The 23,656-nt window shown below is 41.9% G+C and overlaps 1 protein-coding gene across 2 annotated transcripts in view; it reads right to left on the bottom strand.

Moving 5' to 3' along the window:
* The window catches only part of VPS50 (VPS50 subunit of EARP/GARPII complex), a 116,108-nt gene that overhangs the window by 36,418 nt on the left and 56,034 nt on the right, over positions 1–23,656 (bottom strand). For both annotated transcript variants that reach the window (XR_012945894.1, XM_076071519.1), the window contains exons 14-18: positions 2,836–2,927; positions 2,360–2,454; positions 1,921–2,019; positions 1,318–1,408; positions 207–404 (exon numbers count right to left, since the gene is read on the bottom strand). Coding sequence is in view for 1 of the 2 variants with exons in the window: in XM_076071519.1 (XP_075927634.1) it covers positions 207–404; positions 1,318–1,408; positions 1,921–2,019; positions 2,360–2,454; positions 2,836–2,927 (575 nt within the window). In the remaining variant the exon portion in view is untranslated. The remainder of the gene's footprint in view (positions 1–206; positions 405–1,317; positions 1,409–1,920; positions 2,020–2,359; positions 2,455–2,835; positions 2,928–23,656) is intronic.

The raw sequence follows: 23,656 nt of genomic DNA on the forward strand, positions 1-23,656 counted from the left end.
GGCCCACATCCAAGGGGAGCTACATACTGGAGGCATATTTGCACAATGTGCAGGGTTATACATACAAGTCGGTTCTGAGCACTGCATGAGAAGAGGCAAACAAAAATCCCCGCAGCCGCTTCTACATTGAGACCCCCCCAGTTCACCAAGGGTCTTGGTTGAGGAGACTCCTAGCCTGGGCAGCCTGCAGTGGGCCTCGGACTCACCCCGTTGGCTGCGAGCACGTCATCCGAGTCGTCGTCCTGGTCTTGCCGGAGGCTCTCAAAGGGGTTGCAGTGGGAGGGGAAGCTTCCAATCACGGGGGTCGTAGGGGTGGCACCAGGAGTGGCTGCCACCTTGCTGGGTGAGGCCGTGGGTACCAGACCGACACTGCCTCCTCGGCCCTGTGCTAGGAACTTAAACTCCTGCACGCGCACATGCACAGCCGCGACCAACAGCAGCAGCTGCTTAGTTATTAAAAAATATATATTCATCAAACAACTTCAGTTGAAATTAAGCTTTGAACAATGTCTTTTTTTACGCAGATTGAGTCAAGGGCCATTTCATATAGTGTCCGTTTTGTATATCAGGCAAAAAAGCCAATATCATATTCAAACTAAAATAAAATAAATCCTGCTTACCTGACTGCTAAAAAAATATACACGGTTTCTTAAAATTAACTGAAGACAATACACATATATGGCAAGAAAAACTGTTCAAAGTTACACATAAATACAGACAATACATTATAGTGTACTTGCACGCATATATGATCTCACTAGTTCCATTTATTAAAAAAACATAATTTTCAAAAATATGATAAATTGCATATTTGAGATGAACAGTAACATGGCTTTCATACTTTATTCTCAAGACGAAAAGTCAGCTCCATTTGACAGGGCCCCCAATGCCATGCAGTTTGTGGAGGTTACTTTATCATAAGTTGGTGAAAGCAGGGAACATAGATGTGGTAGCATAGAAAGTATAGCATAACAAAGGATTTTTCTGCACTGGCCCCTGCTTCCCACCACGCAGCCTGGCAACATCCAATAGCGAAATAATGTACATGCTAGTGGCCGATTATCCAGGCTCGAACTCTGCTTAGCTTTTGAAATCTGATATTGACCAATTCTCTGAGATTTGGTCATAAGCCTTCTAAGGGTACTTTCCATATATTACACACAAAGTGCTTGCCACAAATCAACCACAATACCTTGCTGATCTCATCAAGGAACATAAACCATCACGCAAACTACGGTCATCCTCGCTTTTTGGGATGGTGGCAGGTTGGCATAGGGTGCTTGGCAATGAGGCTGTGGAGGGCACGATGTTGCTTACGTGCAGCTGGAAAATGCTGAAGTTGGAGCGCACAGGACACAATTCCCATGCCTCATTCTCCAAAAACATTCGCAGCTCTTCCATGCGAGTCCTACGAGCAGAAACAAGACCAAATTTAATCACGCAACCTCCGATTAGCACGGTTGGCTCTGTACGTGCGAAAGAAGTTCAATATACATACACGCAACCTGAGTGCCAGAAACACGAAACAATTCCCAGTGGAGCCTGATGGACGTCAAGAATAATGAATGTTGGCAAGCCGTTACCTTGACTGGTATAGTACACAAGGCGGAAATGTGGCTAATACCATGCTCAACTTTTATTGTATCCCCAGTGCTGATGTTTGAACCAGATACACATTGAAGATTACTTAAGCATGACACAGTATGGGTTCAGATAACATTGTTGTATATAGCCGAGAATCAAAACCAGGTCATTGTGGATTATAGCATCGTAAGCTAACCACTTCACGACCACTCCAAAACACACAATCACAATTACACACACAATATGCATAGGCACACAATTAAGTGTTAGCCTGGTAGCACAAGAGACTGTTAGAATATCTAATTTCAGTGGTTTGCTGGGTGCAGTGGGCCATGCCTGTGGTAGTTCTTGAAATAGTTGAGGCTCTGCTTCCGGATGGACTCCTGCAGACCCTCTGACTTGCTGCTGCAAAACTCATCGCCAATATCCATCAACCTGAAACATATAGGTAAAAACTAAATCTACATTTATATTTACGGGGCTGCAAGACCTGAGCTAGGAATGCATTGTGTTCCTAACAGTTCACTGGATAGGTTAGAAAATTGAGTAAATACAAGCTAAAAATGTTATGATTTTTACTGGATGTATAGCCACTCCTTCAAAACAAATTCACAATGGTAATTGCCTTAAGGAGATAATTTCCCCCACTATGAGAATATACAATTCATGCCAATGGCTAAGAGCTACCGACACCCCATCACTCGTTTGAACAGGAAGATACATTTTTACTTTAACCGACATGAGTCCTGAATCTGTTGGGCGCTAGGAGTCTCACCGGTTAATGATGTCCAGCACAAATATGAAGTCGTCGTATTTAAAGTGCGCCAGGTCGGTTCCCAGGATATAGGTTTTGACCTTCTGCTGAACATCCTACACTCATCACAGAACAACCAGCACATGAGGACACAAGTCACATAAAGGAAAAACAATGTAACCGGATGCTTTACTACCAAAACAAAACGTTACCCGCAACACCAATCCTTATATCGTCCACCATCTCTAGCCTTTATTTTCACATTAAAAGTCAAATGGAAGAAAAGCAGACCACCTCATTTACACGTCAGTGATTGAAGGAGACCAGTCAAATAAGAGATCTGAATTTCGGACTTTAGCAGCTGCTGTTTTAGACATTAACGTGGGTTTTGTTCACGTGAACAAGATATTCTATTGTTACAAATAAGAGAAACAGCACTCTTAACATCTCCCTAACCAAAGCCAGAGGTTTGGGGACTTGTTGGATAGATGCCACACCTGCCAGATACGAGTAAGGCCGTGCTCCAGCTTTTTTTGCACATAGCTGCGATCGAAGCCTCGTTCTTCCGCCTCTGGGAGTGACACCTCACCTGCAACAACAACAACAACAAAAAACAAAGATAAAGATCCCTTGTATAGTCTTTAAAAGACTGTAGGAGAAAGTGCTGTTAGCGAGCACCTATGAAGGCGCGAACGGCACACGAGGGGGTGGGAAGCCAGCACCACCCCAGACCGCCTTTGTTTCCCCAGTAGTGATGCTTACACACCGCACCAGCTACTCATTGGAGGCTGAGTCAACCCATGGGAGGCCCACGAGATGGTTCAGATAATCGTCGCTGGTGACAGCTGCGAGTGGGAATCGAACTCGTGTTGCCGTGTTCGTAGCGCAGCGCGCTAACCGTTGCGCTACATACTCTTTGTTTTTTTTCGGTAAAGTCACGTAGGTAAAATAAATTAAATGAAAACAACTTAATTAAATCACGACGTTTCGGAGGCAACACAACCTTCCGTCTTCAGGTGGAAACCGTCACAGCAAAATTGCTGCATCAAGCGAAGAGAGCTCTAAGAGACCCGAGATCATATACCATCTCTTGAGGAAGGTTAGCGTCTCGATGAGCTGTGACTTCTTGTCTCGTTGTCTGTTAAAAACTCTAACAGATAAGTGAAATTCCTCCCCGTAGAGGGCATTAATTCTATATTTGAAGCTTTCGTGACTGCAAGGATTCATACTCTTTGGCTTTTTCGGTAAAGTCACAAAAGCTTCAAATCGAGAATCGTTGCACTACCGCTCACACACACACACACGCAATGCACACACACACAATGCACGCACACACACAAATGCACAGTAAGCAACAATTGAAATCCAATGTTTTGTTCACCCAGGAAAGTCCTATGGAGTCTATAAAGGTTAAATTTCGATTTAAAGTTTTCGTGACTGCATGGATTCATCTTCTTGGTTCTTTCGTTAAAGTCACGTAGAAGGAAAATAATCAAATAATAAAAATAAAACAGATAATTGTATTTCACTGTTGTATTATTATTTAATAATTTCCCTTCTACGTGACTTTACCGAAAGAACCAAGAAGATCTATAAAGGTTAGGAAAATATTTATGTTTCGATTTAAAGCTTTCGTGACTGCAAGGATTCATCTTCTTTGGTTCTTTCGGTAAAGTCACGTAGAATGAGGATAAAATAATAAAATAAAATAAGACAATAAAATTCTCACGACGTTTCGGTCACAACACAAGTAGTGGAGCACTGTCGTCCCGACAGTTCTGTTCTTTCACCTGATGAAGGCTACTTGTGTTGTGGCCGAAACGTCGTGAGAATTTTATTGTCTTATTTTATTTTATTATCTTATTCTCATTCTACGTGACTTTACCGAAAGAACCAAAGAAGAAAAATATTTATGTTTGGAATGTTAGGCCAACTGTTGCTTCGAGTATTTTTGTATCAGGAAGTAACCCCGAGTACACACACTTGTAAAGAAAGAATGAACCAACTCAAGGGAGATAAGTCACCAACCTACTGTATCGTTCCGTTGCTTAAATCCCACCTCCAGTTCGTGCGATCTAGTCATTTGCATGTGCGGTTGGTAGATTATAAATATTTAATCACGTGGTATGCAATTTACAAACGCCAGGGCTACAAAAGTGGCTTGTAGACAAAAGAACGTAAAATAAGCCGATAGCTTTTTGGAGAATACATTTGTGAGTGCCATTTCCTTATACACAGAGGCGTTCTGCAGGCACAACTGTTTCCCCATACATGCAAAAATTATCATGACAAAATTTAGGCAAACATCCCAATGCAGTATTTTTTTCTTCATACCCCCAGATGATTATCTGGTTACCTAAAATATGATTATTAGAATGTGTTTTTTAGGTAATATTTTGCATTGGTTTATATGAAACTAAATGTTTATTTCTCTTCTTTGGTTCTTTCGGTAAAGTCACGTAGAATGAGAATAAGATAATAAAATAAGACAATAAAATTCTCACGACGTTTCGGCCACAACGCAAGTAGCCTTCATCAGGTGAAAGAACAGAACTGTCGGGACGACAGTGCTCCAATTGTCGTCCTGACAGTTTTGTTCCTTTCACCTGATGAAGGCTACTTGTGTTGTGGCCGAAACGTCGTGAGAATTTTATTGTCTTATTTTATTATTTTACTCTCATTCTAAGTGACTTTACCGAAAGAACCAAAGAAGATGAATCCTTGCAGTCACGAAAGCTTTAAATCGAAATTTAAATGTTTATTTGTTGTGTATATATGTATGGGCTCATAAAATGGCCACAGAGATATATATCTACAAGACACATCTTACAACCACAAATGAAAAGGAAAGAAAACCACAGTTTCGGCCATATCTCTCCTCGTTTGCTAAATGTGTAACACATGGCTTTGCGTCACCTTGTTTGAGATTACTGTAGTTTCCCAGCAACCGCAAGGAAGGCCCCCCTTTATCCCGCGTGCAGAGGGCTCACTGAAAACAGCTGTTCTGCATCCTCTTGGATGCAATTATTGATGTTATTGTTTTGCCTCTGTAGTGCAGTGTATGAGATGCAGCGTGCGCATGGGGCGAGCGTCGAAAGGCAGCCTGTGGGGGCTATGGGAGAGTTGAACTCTCTCGACACTTGGTCAGATAAACAGCAGTAACAGAACAGGCCATGTGTGCCCCCAGCAGAACCTGAAACGTGACAGGCGGAGAAATAGAGGGGAGCGAGGAGGCAGGGCAAGGGATGCGGAGATGCAGCGGGAATAGACACGGTTAGATAATGAAAGTACGACATTACAGGGGTTGAAAGAGGAAAGAGGGGGCCAAAAGCGTAATAATATACACACACAAACAGGCGTAACGAATGATGCAAACAGCAACAAATGAAGGGGGAAAAACAAACGTGAATGAGAAATTTAAGGACAAGCAAAAGTGTTTCAGGTCATCCAGGCACCGAGTAAAAGTGAGTTACCAAATGTTAGAGGTAGTAACATAATAAACCTCTTGATGTATAATAGTAGATCTCTTTTCAACATTTTGTTTCATAGGAAAGTATTGCCGTGTCTCAAGTGGGCTGTCACGTGATTCTCAATGAGAATCTGCACTGGACATGTGTTTGTATTCTTTGATGAATAAACATGCTATATACAAAATGCTTAATTACTGCAGGAGCCTCGACTATTCAGAGCCTCTGCTCGTGTGCAAAAAGAGTACATTCTCATTTGACGATGCAAACCTCGGTGAAAATGTAGTTTAGCGCATACAAATGCAGTATACGACTGAAACCAGACGAGGCCATATTAAACGCCGTGGCACGGTTCACCTATTGGAGCAGCGGACATGCAAAAAGACGAGGCGATGCAAACACTGGCACCCCCTCGCGTTAAAACGAACAAAATGTTTATAAATGCAATGTGACATGGTGAAGGGGAGGGAATGCTTTTTGCTCATAGCATATGAACGACAGTGACATATGCGTTTCCGTTATAAACACGTGTAAACTTCCGCTGGTAAAAAAAAATAACAAAGGAGTAAACGATTCAACGTGTAAAAAGCGGTAAACAAATGCAAGGTAAAAAACACCCATAAATATAAGAATAATAGGTAGCCTTTATGTTTCCACTAATAAACAAGCAATGGGACAATGTTTATCTGTGCTGGTGGCTCTGAGCGAGTGAAGTAAATTCCACATTCCCCTGGTGGGGAGGCATTCTCTCTGCAGGATGAACATTGATGACCTCCAATAAAGTATTTATTTTGTCGACCTTAATAGGTATGATGATGGACTGGATCCACTACCCGACTTGTATTTAAAGTCACGACATTTTCGATCGTGAGTCAATTGCTCTCACCACAGCTCCACCCAGCCTGATAGATAAAAATCATGCAAATAACATTGAAGAGTCCCATGATTCTTGATAATGGCCTCGAGAGGATGAATGAATGTATTACTGTGCTTGCCAGATGAACAAATAGCCATGCCAGCTTGTCATACTGACACAGAGAGTGCGCCAGTGTGCATTAATAACATGATGCAAGGGGTTGCTATTTAATAACATTTCAAACCACATTTTTTAGACGATTAAGATGCACACTTTTGACACAATTATTGTTTAAAGGCTTTCACTGTAAACGGTTGAATGTGGTCTCTGCGCTTATTGTTTTCCTTGTTTGACTGATAACACCAAAAATATCAAACTGAAGGTAAATGCAAATAAGTTTAGCATAAGATTTTACAAATGTGTGTAACGTGATATGGATAAGCAGTACACCCAAGATAGGTTCATCAGTACTGCAGGGAAGTTACGTGGAACAGTGCGACTTGACAGAAAAAAAATTAGTGAGCATCTCCGCTCCGAAAGTTTTTCAAGCTATCTGTACCTTTTCATAAGGCCAATTTCTCTTCACGTTCGTTCCACTGACAACACGAATTTCTTACACAAGCAGTGAGAATCAGCAGGGTATTGGAAGTGAGGAAAATGTCACTTCAACGTCTGCTAGAATGAAAATGAAAGCACAGCGGGCACGCTATCGGAATGCGCCAAAAGAGGCACAAGGTGACAAGAAGCAAGATCCCGGCGGTTAACATTTTTCTCAAGGATTTATCTCACCTAAGTTTCCGCCTCACTCGTTGTTTAATTCCCCTGCGTGGCAGATCCTGAATATCAGCGTCATGTGCGCTGCAAACTAATAAGAGAGATTGAACAAGCGATTCTGCTGTATGGTAAGGGTGTGGGATGGAGGCTGCGAATGAACCTTTACAGCATGCACCGTCTGTTCTGCCTTCACCTGCTAAAAAGACAACGACAAGATTCATCGTAAACTTGTAGGGAAAATAGAGAAGCATGAAATAAGCAACTCAAGATTGGATAATAATAATAATTATAGAGCCAACCACATTCCAGCCAACAATAACTTCAACAACAATTAGGAGCAAACATTTTGAAACCAAACGTTACAATAATAATAACATTATTAATGAGATAAAATTGTTATTATGAACGGCTTTAATTACAAGTGCACTGATATTGATAAAAAATGAAATCCGATGCCACTGCTGTTTAAATATGACAGGGAGTGAATACGTGCACGGCCACGCATCTCCACTGAACCCTGCACGAGTTCCCGTCAGATATTTGATATGTGCATTCAAGAGGCAACACGCCCTACCCTGCCCGGGAACAGAGTGGGAATTGTGGATTGGGGGTTGAGGGTTAGGGGCTGGGCAGGGGGCGGAGAGGATGGGCGATAGCTTGAAGGGATGGAACAGAAGGGAGTGACTGGATGTCTGATGGGAATAAGGGCTCAGAGTGGAAAGGTATTAAGCTTCATTTTAAGTAGATAAGTCTGTGACACTCCATTTAAAATCTTAACGGGATCAAATGATGTATTTCCCATGCACTCCTCCTCCTCATCCACCGACATGGACACATCATCCTCGTGGATACTGCAAAATCGTTAAAAAGACATCTCTAATGTTCTTAAAGCACAATTCTCTCCGGTGTCACAGGAAGCACATGCCTCGCCTGAAAGTTTAAGCACACGGAAGAGAGTGAGTGTCTGAAAGAACAGACGAACACATTCACGGCCACGCCTCGACACAAAAGAATAATACAAATGCAAAAACTCCCCTAGAACGAGAAAAAGGCAAATGATTAGGGTTAAAATCTCCACCTCCTCTTCAAATAAACACTCGACAAGCGAGGAGGCTCGGCTCTGCGAGCTGCGACCCCGAGGGGTCACACGGCGTTGGCCTTTGGGGATTTTCCCAGGCGCGGGCGTCTCTGGGAAATGGCGCTATCTCGTCATCGCTAAAACAAAAGCCCTGGCGCCGTTCTGGCACCCGGAGCGGCCCGCACGCAGCGGCCAAGCCTGGGGATGCAGCACGCTCGCTCGCTCGGTTGGCTCGCTCGCACGCCCGTCCACTCGCTCGCTCGCTCATCCGCCCGCCCAGCGAGTAGGTGGTTAAGTCTGCAAGGAGCTGCTGCCAAGGCAGCTTATTGCAGTTGCAGTGGGCTTCGGTCAGCCAGAAGGCTCCATGTGCAGCGGGTGAAAGGGGCACTGGTAGCAGCCGCCAACAAACACGAAGCGGGCACAGCTAATGGAGCCCAAAAATGACTGTAATTAATAAAACTTAGGGGACCGATTTGGTCGTGGTGTAGAGAGACTGATAACACCAAAAAAACCAGCGTCAATTACACTGCCCTAATTGCGGAAACATTACAGGCTAACATTTTGTGCAATGACCCTTCTGCTCTATCCTTCTGCTCTAAAGAAGTATTTGCCTGCAAGATATGTACTTTGAACTTCTTTCGAATCAACCGTGCTAATCGGAGGTGCGTAATAGTCTTTGAAAGTGTTTGCAATAATAGTCTGTGAAATATTTGTTTGTAGCAAGACAGTGTTAATCACCACTGTCACACATATTATGTCAAAATATGTTTCAGTGTATGTGCAAGCTTTAACTTCTACACAAATGACAGAATGTCGACAACTATATTATCACTGGAACAAGAACTATCCAAAGGTTACAGGGACAAAGGAACCAATGATTCGCTTTGACCTTTCAAGGAATACAAATGTTCAAGTAATTTAGATGTCAGGGTTACAACACTCTGTAGGCCTCTTGGAAACAGTTTTAAATTAAATAGTGGATTAAGATTTTCTCGATTCCCACCTCAAACTAGAATCCTTTCAGAAATATATCTCACATTTAGGAATTTGCAGCCGCATCTTAATCAAAAGACTTACCTCTATAAATCTTAAATAGGTTTTAAACTAGCCAGCAGTGAAAAAACCCCTTATACCACAAAATAATCGTGTGCAAACAAGATCAATTACATATTCACAGGGTGGAATTAAAATTTGGTATATATTTTATAATAAGGTAAAGCTGCCATGTATTCATGTTATTGCAGAATGTTACTTAACCTAACGCAATAAATATTTTAACATTTAAAAGCACCATTTGTATAATGAAGCCTCGAAAATTCTGTCTTTACACAGGGCTTGGTTATGGCATTTTCTAAAGCCCGAAAGTGTGCAACATCATTGTCTCTTTTGCGCATTTGCTTACATTATTTTGTACTCTTGACTGTTTAAGTTCACCTAAGAGGTCTCTTGCTCAATTACTCGAAACACATACTAAAAAAAAATAAAAACTGGCGGACATCCAATCATATTTACTTCTGCTGCTGAAGCATAAATTGCCTAGGGTGCTTCTCTTCGAAGCCACACATGCTCCATGGGACATCCAGCTAAGACGGGCCATCGATGGCACAGGGCTGAACCGTGACAGTCAGCTTGCGATATCAATGTGGGTGCTGTGCATCACCAAGCAAGTGCTGGAGAGTGAAAACTCCGTGCCCAACCCTTTAACTAACTGGCCCAGAGGCGTGCTTGAACAAATATTGGCTGTGCAGTGCTGCCATACAATACCCTTCTGCATCAAGACCCAGCTTCCCCGTGCAAACACTGCATGGGTCATCCTCCTGAGATTTATGGCGCGAACGCACCAGTGCCACCATTAATGCAGTGAGTGTCTGTCCCAGGAGAGCACTCTGTATGCATGTTGAACTTCTTTCGCACCACACGTAGCCAACCGTGCTAATTTGAGGTGCGGGGAAGGACAGCAAACTAAGCACAAAAATAAATAAATAAAATGAATCTGACCCGGAGTATACCGGCAGTAGATTTGCGCGTGATAATAACATGTACTGTGTGTGAAATGCCAACCTGAAGATGCAGTCAGGTGTATGTAGGAGGCATTACAGAAAGTAGGTTTCAGATTTCTTTTTGTGGAGCTTTTGTAATCCTGTCCTGGATTGTTTTTTTTTCATTCAGGTCATCCAGTTACCTCTTTGGTGTGAAAAATCCTTTAAAATATTTGGTAAATTCTATTTTAATGGAATTAAATCATGGGAAGATAACCTGACAACCATACAATTTAGCATCAGGATAATTTCACCTATTATGGAGCAGGCAAGTTTCTTAAACAGCAGGTGGTGCAATACCTACAAATAATTTCAACACATATTCTTAGCTCTTTCGGTAAAGTCACGTTGAAGGGAAACAATAAAATAATAAAATATATATAAAACAATAAAATTTCTCACGACGAAAAGCAACGGCAAGAAAATGTTTCTTGCCGTTGCTTTTCACATCTGATGACGACCGTTTGTGTTATGGTCGAAACGTCGTGAGAATTTTTTATTGTTTTATATATATTTTATTATTTTATTGTTTCCCTTCAATGTGACTTTACCGAAAGAGCTAAGAATATGAATTACTGCAGTCACGAAAGCTTTAAATCAAAATTTAATTTCAACACGTCTAATATGCTGACATTGTTCTTGTAATTATGTTGCTGTAGAATTGCCCATATGTTTATCTCTGTATTGTTGTAATAATTCAAAATGATATTCACAAACTAATAATGAACTGTAATAAAATACAAATATGTTGATAATGGGGTTTCTACTTGACAAAGGCCTCCAAAATGGGGGGAGGGGGCACAGTGGTGAAGTGGTTCGTGCCCTTAACGATAAACCTAGTGTCTTTCGATTTAAAGCTTTCGTGACTGCAAGGATTCATCTTCTTTGGTTCTTTCAGTAAAGTCACGTAGAATGAGAATAAAATAATAAATTGATAAAATAAAATAACGCAATAATATTCTCACTGAGAATAACACAATAATATTCTCACTGAGAATATTATTGTGTTATTTTATTTTATCAATTTATTATTTTATTCTCATTCTACGTGACTTTACCGAAAGAACCAAAGAAGATAAACCTAGTGATCCGATTCCCAGCCACGGCTAACAGAAACTTCCAACTTGGGGTGTCACGATGGCAAGATGTTAACTACCTCGTCTGGTATTCAGGATATTTATATTTTGCATGTTTCTCCCCGTGCTCGTGTGGATTTTTCTCCGGGTCCTCCGGTTTTTCCCTCCACATTTAGAAACATGCGCTTAGAGCATTTTGCTGCTATAAATGTCCACATGATAAGCCACTTCACTGAACTACCATTTGTAGCCAGGTTGCTTCTGAAAAAGAGCTGTATAGCTCAGTGAGCCTGACCTGGTAATAATAGTTTAAGTTTAGTGTTTAGTTTAAAACATGAGCAAAGAGGTAAGATTCAAAAGGGCAGTGGCAGTGTCCACAACAACGTGACAACATATTGCAAAATGTCAACTTTCTGGCAGGGCCACTGGTGGAAGAAATAAGACATGCAGCGTCGTATGTGGTGGGCCAAAATGATCACACATGCATGCTTCAAAGCCTCACCCTTCCTTGCTAAAGTTGGAAGGTTTTTAATCCGAACTGCAACTCCTAACCCCAGCAAGGGTTGTGCACTGTTAGCGGACGGTCTCGTGAGAATGTTAATAAGCGGTAGTTGGCGAGGGTGGAGCGGCGAAGTGAAGGCGAGGTCTGAATAAACATCCTGAAGGATATCGTCTCTTAGAGCCCCAGAGATACATAAGCGCGGCATTGCATTATACCACAGCTAGGCCTCTGTGCATTGCACATAAGACAGCATGTGCCCCTCTGCCCTTTGGCTGCACTGCAATACACAACAACAAAAACAGTCGAGCTCAGCAGACATGCAGTCACATCGGACCGAGCAAGCAGCCAAATCACTCACATTTGTGATGCTCCCGCCTCCAGATGCAACACTAAAACATGTTTACGGCCTTCCGTATATCTCCTGCTGGATGAAGAACTCGACATTCCATGGGAGTGTTAGGGGTTATTTGAACAGACTTCTAACATGCTGGTCAGTGTGCATTGGCCCAGGCGCAGTTGAGATGTCACTCAACACTGATATTAGCCTGAGCTGGGAAATGCGTTCAAGACACTGGGTTAATGGCGCAGTGCACTAACCACTGTGCCACCACTACACACTGGGTGCACAGAAGCTGAAAGTATGGGTATATGCGTAGATGAGCTGCCATTACAAATGAGGTTGGTCTCATTGTGATGAGGTTGGTCCCATTGTGATGAGTCCACACTTGACTGTTTTGTCTGCAGTGCAAAATAATGTCATTCATGCTTTATGCATTCACACTCAAGCCTTGATTGAGCCCCAATACACTTTTAAGCAGGGTCTTTTCAGTAGGATCTTGCTTAAGATGTCTTTAACTTGTATTTCTGTATGTCTGGGAGTATGCTGCAGATTGGAACAGTCACTCTCTTGTGCATTAACCTGAACTTTCAAGCAGCAGTCTTTTCTAAAGATAGAGCATTACCTACTATAATCACCCAGGAATGTCTGTCCGTCCCGCGCGTGACGTCACTCCACATGAGGCCCACCCCCCGCGTGACGTCACTCCACATGATGCCCACCACCCCCTCATTAATATTCATGAGTGGGTGGATTTTTACACTAACGCAGAGGAAGGTCGAGCTGAATTAAATAATTTATTGCGCAAAGTCGCTTCAAATATGACGTTTCTTTAGAGAACATGACGGTAAATAAACTCCTTTAAAAAGTTTTTTTTTTTAAACTACGGTTTTATTAACAACTTCGTTTAACTCACGGTCTATGAGAAGTACGTCAATGGCGCCTGAGACACGTGGCGCCTGCTTTTTACGCGAGCCGATTCCACAGTTTAGGGACCGCGGCGTTTTTGACCTACACAAAAATATATAATTAATAAGGCATACATACTAAAATTGTAATTGCTTGAAAGGAGCCAATTAATTGATTAATTGATGCCGATTTTGATACAGGCATGCGTTGTCACCGGATCTGAGTACGTGTGCACAATTTCGAATTGATTGGACAACAGGAAGTAGATTAACTTTTGATGACAAGATTTGACCACGACAAACAGGAGTCAAGTGAAATACAACCGTTGAAAAATTAATCTAAGCAGCACAGTGCTACATCCGTGCGTGACGTCACTGCAAAAGAGGCCCCCTCCCCCCCTTCATTAATATTCATGCCCGCGTGGAAATTTACACTAACGCACAAGGTCGCGCACTCCACATGCCACACCCCTCCCCTCATTAATAATCATGAGCGGGTGACATCACTCCACATGCCGCACCCCTCCACAATAACCATGAGGGGGTGACGTCACTCCACATGCCGCACCCCTCCACAATAACCATGAGGGGGTGACGTCACTCCAAATGCCGCACCCCTCCACAATAACTATGAGGGGGTGACGTCACTCCACATGCCGCACCCCTCCACAATAACCATGAGGGGGTGACGTCACTCCAAATGCCGCACCCCTCCACAATAACCATGAGGGGTGACGTCACTCCACATGCCGCACCCCTCCACAATAACCATGAGGGGGTGACGTCACTCCACATGCCGCACCCCTCCACAATAACCATGAGCGGGTGACGTCACTCCACATGCCGCACCCCTCCACAATAACTATGAGGGGGTGACGTCACTCCACATGCCGCACCCCTCCACAATAACCATGAGGGGGTGACGTCACTCCACATGCTGCACCCCTCCACAATAACCATTAGCGGGTGACGTCACTCCACATGGGGGAACCCCCCCCCTCATTAATAATCATGAGTTGAACAATTTATCTAGTGAATATTTCAGATTTACTGCAATATACACCCATCCTTGGACGGGCAAAAAAAAAGTGTGTATATTATTAGTTGTTATCCCTATCAGTCTCTTTCATCTCTTGCCAAATACAAAGCTGCAAGGGACAATTGCAAACGTGTCATCAAGCAAGCAAAACTGCAAATGCAAGCAACTGACATCTTGTCCAGATGGCTCTTGTCAATTCTGGTCATTTGCCAAAGCTATTTCAAACAGTTTCTGCAAAAGTTGATTTTCAGCAAGAAGGAATGAATCTGGGTTGGAATACTGCGATGGTATCTGAGATGGAGCGCCCGCTTCCTACCCCACTGCGCTTCATAAAAGTCCACGTAAAGCAGTCAGGCTGGCTGATAAGCCAGCACTCACGGATTCATTTCAATCACTTGCTTATCTGTGTTCAGTCATCTCTCCTTTATCACTCTTCTTTCGCTACAACCAAGGTCACTTCCTGTGATAGTCGCTCACTGCTTCTTTCACCCATTTTGAGGACTCCATCTACCAGACTGATGGCTTCGTCTCATCTATACCGTGTTCAACCACCATTCACGGCACACAATTCTGTGTGCAGTTTGCATATTGTCCCCATATTCTGCATGAGTATTCTCCGGGTTCTTCGGTTTCCTCCATGCAGATAGCTAAAATAACAACATACAATGCAACTGGTGTGGGTCAAATACCCAGATGCTGAGTAGAAATGACCAGAAAATTAATAAAGTGCGAGGGCACAAAGCAAAATTGTACCCAACTCCTCAAAAGAGTTTTGAGACTCAGCTATGCTTTCCTGCGCATATAAGAGTAACAATAATAACCGTATTCTTAGCTCTTTCGGTAAAGTCACGTTGAAGGGAAACAATAAAATAATAAATTATATATAAAATATATATTTTATTGTTTTAAATAAAATATATATTTTATTGTTTTATATAGATTTTGTTATTTTATTGTTTCCCTTCAACGTGACTTTACCGAAAGAGCTAAGAATATGAATTACTGCAGTCACGAAAGCTTTAAATCAAAATTTAAAAATAATAACCGTGATAAGGGAAAAATTATGATTCATGCACGATCCAAAAACCTTGCTTCTAAACATTGCATTACAGGCATGTGCCACTACAACCAGACTATTTTACATTAGTTAACTGCATACAACTTGTCTTGCAATTACAGCGTTTTGGCTTGAACAGACACATTAGGAGAAGCCATGCAGATTTAGCTCCAAGTACCAATCAACGCAGGCTCTATTTCCAAACACCAAAAAGGCATTTGTGGCAAGTCTTATTTCCATGGAAAGACTTGCAGAATTGTGCACAGGAATAATTTGCATGGGCTCTATTTGACACAGCACTCCACTTCAAGCATTTGCAAGCAGCCATCGTCGGATAAGCCCAAATGCAAGGACTGTATTGTTACTGTTATTTTCCCGGGGACTCACAAGAGATGAAATGCCGCTTAGCACTATATTTATTGTGGGAATCATCCTCACTCCAAGCACAAACGACCGGCGAGATGCAATAAATCTAATTGTTGCACAGAACAGACTGTAACATTCTGGTGTATATTTATAGCTGGAGCCCCAGTGCTTTTCTTCATAGCGTGATGCAGGTCTCTGTTTAGTGCCAGGTCTCGAGTGAATTTCAGGGATCATCACAATCGCATGTACTGCCTTGACCAGAAAGATTTTTAATGTTGCTCTAAGAGGTTTCAGATCCTAAAAATCAGCCTGTATGTTACTACATGTATACTGTATATATAAATTTTAGAGAATTGTAAAAACAGACATTTTCATCGCATTCTAGATTTGAAGCTTTCGTGACTGCAAGGGTCCATACTCTTTGGTTCTATTTGGTAAAGTCACATAGGTAAATAAATAAATAAAATGAAATATGAAATAAATCACGACGTTTCGGCCACAACACAAGTGGCCTTCATCAGGTGTCCTCTGGACAGTCCGGTCCCTTCACCTGATGAAGGCCACTTGTGTTGTGGCCGAAACGTCGTGATTTTCATTTTTATTGTTTTATTTTATTTATTTTTTCACCTACGTGACTCTACCGAATAGAACCAAAGAGTATTTTTATCGCAGCAAAAAGGAAGGAAAGCGATGGCATTCGACCAGCTGGGAATCACGATACAGATGGGTATGAGCAATTAAAAGGCAAAAAAAACCACTACGGAGCTCACGTTTCCCTTTCAAAGGCGATACTGCATCCATATTGACTCTAACTTGAACAAACGACACAATAAATACATCTATCAGGTACAGAAACCAACACAGAGGTGAGGGCCACTGAAATCTAGGTGGTGAGGTATGATGAGTGCGATGCATCATCTCCCCCACCCACGCATTCGATGGAGCGGTCCCGATTGACGGCTGCGATTCGATTCAAGGAAACATTGTTCCATCTAATTTCTCTTGCATGTCTTTTTATGCTGTACAGTTTTGCTCACTCCTTAAGCCTAAATCTAACATTACAGCAAATCACGTGTACAGTGAGGGAAAAAAGTATTTGATCCCCTGCTGATTTTGTACGTTTGCCCACTGACGAATAAATGATCAGTCTATAATTTTAATGGTAGGTTTATTTGAACAGTGAGAGACAGAATAATAAAAAAATCCAAAAAAACGCATGTCAAAAATGTCATAAATTGATTTGCATTTTAATGAGGGAAATAAGTATTTGACCCCTCTCAATCAGAAAGATTTCTGGCTCCCAGGTGTCTTTTATACAGGTAACGAGCTAAGATTAGGAGCACACTCTTAAAGGGAGTGCTCCTAATCTCAGCTTGTTACCTGTATAAAAGGCACCTGGCCACAGAAGCAATCAACCAATCAGAATCCAAACTCTCCACCATGGCCAAGACCAAAGAGCTCTCCAAGGATGTCAGGGACAAGATTGTAGACCTACACAAGGCTGGAATGGGCTGCAAGACCATTACCAAGCAGCTTGGTGAGAAGGTGACAACAGTTGGTGTGATTATTCGCAAATGGAAGAAACACAAAAGAAGTGTCAATCTCCCTCGGCCTGGGGCTCCATGCAAGATCTCACCTCGTGGATTTGCAATGGTCATGAGAACGGTGAGGCATCAGCCCAGAACTACATGGGAGGATCTTGTCAATGATCTCAAGGCAGCTGGTACCATAGTCACCAAGAAAACAATTGGTAACACACTACGCTGTGAAGGACTGAAATCCTGCAGCACCCGCCAGGTCCCCCTGCTCAAGAAAGCACATATACATGCCCGTCTGAAGTTTGCCGATGAACATCTGAATGATTCAGAGGACAACTGGATGAAAGTATTGTGGTCAGATGAGATCAAAATGGAGCTCTTTGGCATCAACTCAACTTGCCGTGTTTGGAGGAGGAGGAATGCTGCCTATGACCCAGGAACACCATCCCCACCGTCAAACGTGGAGGTGGAAACATTATGCTTTGGGGGTGTTTTTCTGCTAAGGGGACAGGACAACTTCACCGCATCAAAGGGACGATGGACGGGGCCATGTACCGTCAAATCTTGGGTGAGAACCTCCTTCCCTCAGCCAGGGCATTGAAAATGGGTCGTGGATGGGTATTCCAGCATGACAATGACCCAAAACACAAGGCCAAGGCAACAAAGGAGTGGCTCAAGAAGAAGCACATTAAGGTCCTGGAGTGGCCTAGCCAGTCTCCAGACCTTAATCCCATAGAAAATCTGTGGAGGGAGCTTAAGGTTCGAGTTGCCAAACGGCAGCCTCAACTTTAATGACTTGGAGAAGATCTGCAAAGAGGAGTGGGACAAAATCCCTCCTGAGATGTGTGCAAACCTGGTGGCCAACTACAAGAAACGTCTGACCTCTGTGATTGCCAACAAGGGTTTTGCCACCAAGTACTAAGTCATGTTTTGCAGAGGGGTCAAATACTTATTTTCCTCATTAAAATGCAAATCAATTTATAACATTTTTGACATGCGTTTTTCTGGATTTTGTTGTTATTCTGTCTCTCACTGTTAAAATAAACCTACCATTAAAATTATAGACTGATCATTTCTTTGTCAGTGGGCAAACGTACAAAATCAGCAGGGGATCAAATACTTTTTTCCCTCACTGTATATAGTAATAACAATGAATCCAAAAGACGACTGGCGTGTGAAATGCGATGCATAAATCGTGAACCTTAACCGATTTTGATTAATGAATGTAGCCATGCATTGTTATACCCCTAAAGTAAAATACTCATTCACTTTTTACCACATTTTCAATATACATTATAAATGTGAATACAGCACTTGTTATTAATAATATATTAACATTATAATACATATTCTTGGTTATTTCGGTAAAGTCACGAAGAAGGGAAACAATAAATTAATAAAAATATAAAAGAATAAAACTGTCTGGTCGCTCATAATAAAAACGTGCATGAAATGTATGTAGATTGTGTAGTTTGCACAGCTCCATTATAGATTTCTCAAATAATTATTATTCTCATTTTAAGTTTTATATGAACAGATATAATCATTAACCCAATTAACCTCATCTGATAATTAGCAATATGCTTCTCGAATAATGGCCTGCTTTGGCAGTTTGGCCGATTCCTTTAGAATAATTGTTGGGCGTGTGTGGAATACCCAGATAAACAATTTATATTCAAGATGCATAATGAATGTCAGTAATCTACTGGCTGTACAGTGGCATTTTTGCTGTTTTTGTAGATAGGCATCATATGCGCATGATGATCTCTGTGCACGCCACAAACAGCCGGACACGATGATACCGAATTTTGACGTGTCATTTTTTTTTATTATTTGTCTACTTCAGCACGTATGCCTACGGTATGTGAATGCGTACAACCCCACTGGACCTGCGTGAAACCACAAAGATCTGCATCGACACTCACAAGCAATTTGCCTCTGGGCACCCTGAATGTTGCAGCCTTGTGATTAATTACAGGTTGCTTGGCTTGGCGCTGCAGGGGCACGGGGCTGGCAACGCCAACTTCTCAAGCGTGCGGCCAAGAATCACGTGCTCAAAACAGTTCTCCGGCGATGGCCGGGGGCAAAATGGATGCTCTCAATTTCCTTAAGAAGTCTTCAACACAGATTTGGTTACACACGTCTGTGGGCTTTGCCAGAAGGAGTGGGGGGGGGGGGAAACTACACCGTAAAATTGTGGGAATAAAGATATAGCCACCTGACTTGGGAGGGTCGCAGAGATTACTCGTATTCCCATCTATCCCGCTCAGACATAAATGAGTTACTAGGTCGCCTTCTGGTCACACAGTGGACGCAGAGTTACTGCGTTCATACCCACTACATACTGCAGTGCCATTATCTAATAGACATGCCATCTGGCACATATATTAGATTTTTAAGAACTTAATAGAAATGTAATACATTTTGGAATAAAACCAACAGGTATACCATACATTAGCTTCCTCAATTGTTTCCATTATTTCATTAAAACATTTGCTTTGACAAACGCGTACGATTATCGTAACGATACCAAGGTTGTAATTCTGCAACACGAAAAGAGGGAGACCAACAACTTAAAGTACAAAAAAAACGATTCTCACATTATCTCGCTAACATCACCCGAGGACACACGAATGTGGTTTCAATTTGAGTTTGGCACTCTTAAAAGTTAGAAACAAAACAGATGTAGAACACACGTAGAAACTCGTGTGTGTGTGTGTGTATATACATCTGTGTTTTTAAATATTTTTTTCTTCAAAAAATCTGTATGCAAAAAATACTCACGTTGAATACACTCCCATGCATTGTTGTAGCATACACAAAAGTGCATCATGGCCATCGTTTCTACTCTTAAAATATATATCACATCTCATTGTGGGCCTACTTTCACACTCATGAATGACCAGAGTGCAACGAATGGTGTCTCATGCTGTCATGGAAATTTATTTGACTATTCATCATTTTCAAGAAGAAACCTTCCAAAGAACATCCGTTGGCCAAAAGCTATACACATTCATCACATATGCACGTACAATTTAACATATAAACACTAGTTTAATCACATTAAGGGTAACGGCAAGATTGTCAGGATTATTAACTTCTTTCCATCCTTAATGTGCTTCGATACACTGGCAAATGTAACATTTGAGGCGACAAACACAAAATGTAGTGTGGCCTGAACTGCAGACTTTGTTCCTCATGAGACTCAAAAGCAGCATTTATCTTATAAACTCCACAAATGAACAAAGGATGTTGGTTGACAAAGTGAATCATTTGGACATGAACCACATGGAAACACAGACAGCTCAGTTATCCCCAAACTACAAAAAACCCCAAGATGAAATAGTATTCTAGTGCTAAATCACCACTCGGGGGACTGAGCTTGAAAAAAATTAATTAAGATGTGGCTTTGAGATCACACAGCTCTCTGTTTTGGCCCAATAAACGTTATGCGTCATCCTGTGTATGCCTATACACGCAAACGCTCGTACGTGCATTGATATACAAATGCGTGTTCTAGTGTAGGTTTGTACACAAGTGTAAACGGACAGGTGACAGCACATTGAGACTGACCGGCATTGTTTGGTAATGTGTGTTTGTGCCTAATGCATGTGTGTGACACAGAAGGAATGGTCCAGATGAAGTTTGAGATTTGATCAATGTTCGCAATGAAAGGGACATTTGCAGTGCCACATTCTATAGAAGATCATTTGTTATCCTGTTATGTGCTCGATACGGTCTTGGGACAAGGGGTATTAATTCCCTCGTATGAGTCAAGCTGGCAATACAATCTACACAACTCTGTTTCAAAAAGCACTCTTAAATAATATTTATTTTCGATAGTTTTGGACAAAGATCCAGAGTTTAGGATGGTAGAGTGGGCTGCTGTTGCATGTGGAAATTCAAATTGAGAGGCCAAATATGTTCTAAAAATATTCAAATTTTCAGGTGCTTTTTTCCACTTGTCTATTTTTGATTTAAAAAAAATTCTAATGGTGGCTGATGCATGTCAACAAAGAGTTTATTATCAGCAATTTCCCTTCAGGGGACCCAGCTTAAAATAACAACCATATACAACCCACGACAGCACGAGCTCTTGCAAATTATAACGGCCCTACAAAAGCCTTCACTCCAATCCAGAAAATGCCTTCAACAACACAACTTTCCAGAGGGTGCACCTTCAAGCGGCTATCCTCGTGGTCCGTGATTATTTGTTGCTATTTTTCAGTATTATTGAATTACAAAAAGCAACAACTGCCAGTTTCCCCCCCTGCACTCATTAAACAATTAAAACATTGATTGGGAAACCAATATCACGTGAGAATGCACTCCAACTGACAAAAAAACACCTACAATGGGTGTTTTCTCATATTCCCTCTGGGGGTCAAACGCAGGACCCTCAGAGGTGGTGACTCAGTACCCTGACATTGTACATTGCAGCCTCGAGCCACCCAACTTTATCCTAACTTGTAACAACAGTACATTCTATAATAATAGGGTTTTGATTTAAAGCTTTCGTGACTGCAGGGATTCATATTCTTGGTCCTTTCGGTAAAGTCACGCAGAATGGAAACAATAAAATAAAAATATATTGTTTTATATTTTATTTTTAAAAAAAATATTGTGCTTTATATTTTTATTATTTTATTGTTTCCCTTCTACGTGACTTTACCGAAAGAACCAAGAATAATAATAGGGGTTGTTCCCCTTTTTTCTGGCAAAACAACTGAAACCTTTTTAGAAGGATTCATGTCTACATTAACCACAATACTTGCAGTCAAAAATGCAAACAAAAAACACTCTGATAATATATGCATTGTCCTTGAAACTGATTGGTCCACACCAAGGGACGGCTTTCTTTTGAGCCTTGTCTCAATTGGTGCTAGACCAGATGACGCCAAAAGGCGTACAGCTCAAAGACAATGCACTATCAAAGTAATGAGGGCTCGGGTTAAGCATCTACATCATTAGACCTCTTTCGCCAGAAAAAAAGGGGAACAACTCTAACATTATACTTTGGTACTGGCAAAGGAGGTCTAATGATGATGATTAAGTATTTTCTATGTTGACTCGCCAACAGAGAAGATCTCTGTAGTAGGTGAAGGTATACAACAACGATGATGTTTCATTGCCGCAATTGAGAAATGCCTGAATTATGGAGAACTGAGGGCGTAGCTCGTTACTGGTGAATTTAAGTTCATCATCATCCATTGATAATCTAACGAACTATTTTACCAGGTAAGGTCCACTGAGCTATATAACGCGTTTTCAGAAGCGACCTGGCCACATAGCTCAACAAATCGGCTTATCCTCATGCGGAAATTCATAGCAGCAAAATACTGGAAACGCATGTTGGTCCTAAATGTTCGAGGGGAAAACCATACCCGGAAAAAAAGATGTACGCGACCACAGGGAGAACATGCAAAACTCCAAATAGGCGTCAGGGTCAGGATCGAACCCGCAACATCCTGTATACCAAAATTTGACTTAAAACTTTCGTGACTGCAGGAATTCATATTCTTTGGTTCTTTCGGTAAAGTCGCACAACACAAGCGGTCGACCGCTGTGGTTTTTATTTTTATTATTTTCATTTTTATTCACTTTTTTTTATATCTACGTGACTTTACCGAATGAACCAAAGAATCCTGTATACCAGACGTGATCGTTAACATCTCGCCACCGTGGCGTCTCACTGCTGAATGAAGGCCTCGCCAAGCTGTTTACTACCTCTGATGTTGCAACATCCACCAAACACCTGCCCATGACCTGATTTCATCGTTCCATATACCCGGTGGACGTACTTCTCAGACGCGTTCCGTTTCTCGGCTGACATTCTCGACCATCAGCCATCATCCCTCATGGCGATGTGCCCTGCCCAAGGACACTTTGTTTTATTGAATGTTTTAATCATGTCATCAACCTGCGTACGTTCTCTAATCCACGTGTTCCTCTTTCTGTCGCTCAGTGTAATTCAAGCATGCATCTCTCCCAGTGTCTTGGCACGCGTTTCAGCTTTTCACCATGTTATGGAATGCGTCATCGTAGGTAGCACGCACTGATTAAACACGTGATTTTGTCGGCACATCGGTGCGTTACTCTTAATACTCAAATTTAGATATCCAAAAGTCTCTGATCGCGACTTTTCTTTCATCTTGATTTCGCTCTACCATTAATAGCTGACCCAGATACACATACTCTGCGGGGTTTTCCAGTTTTGGCCCTCGGACACATATATCCAGTCGTTTAGCAAACTTATCGTGCATGGACTTTGTTTTGCTGAT

This window comes from Petromyzon marinus, chromosome 2 (genome assembly GCF_048934315.1).
Source record: "Petromyzon marinus isolate PM22_M1 ecotype Great Lakes invasive population chromosome 2, UKy_Petmar_22M1.pri1.0, whole genome shotgun sequence".
Taxonomy (NCBI): Eukaryota; Metazoa; Chordata; class Hyperoartia; order Petromyzontiformes; family Petromyzontidae; genus Petromyzon; species Petromyzon marinus.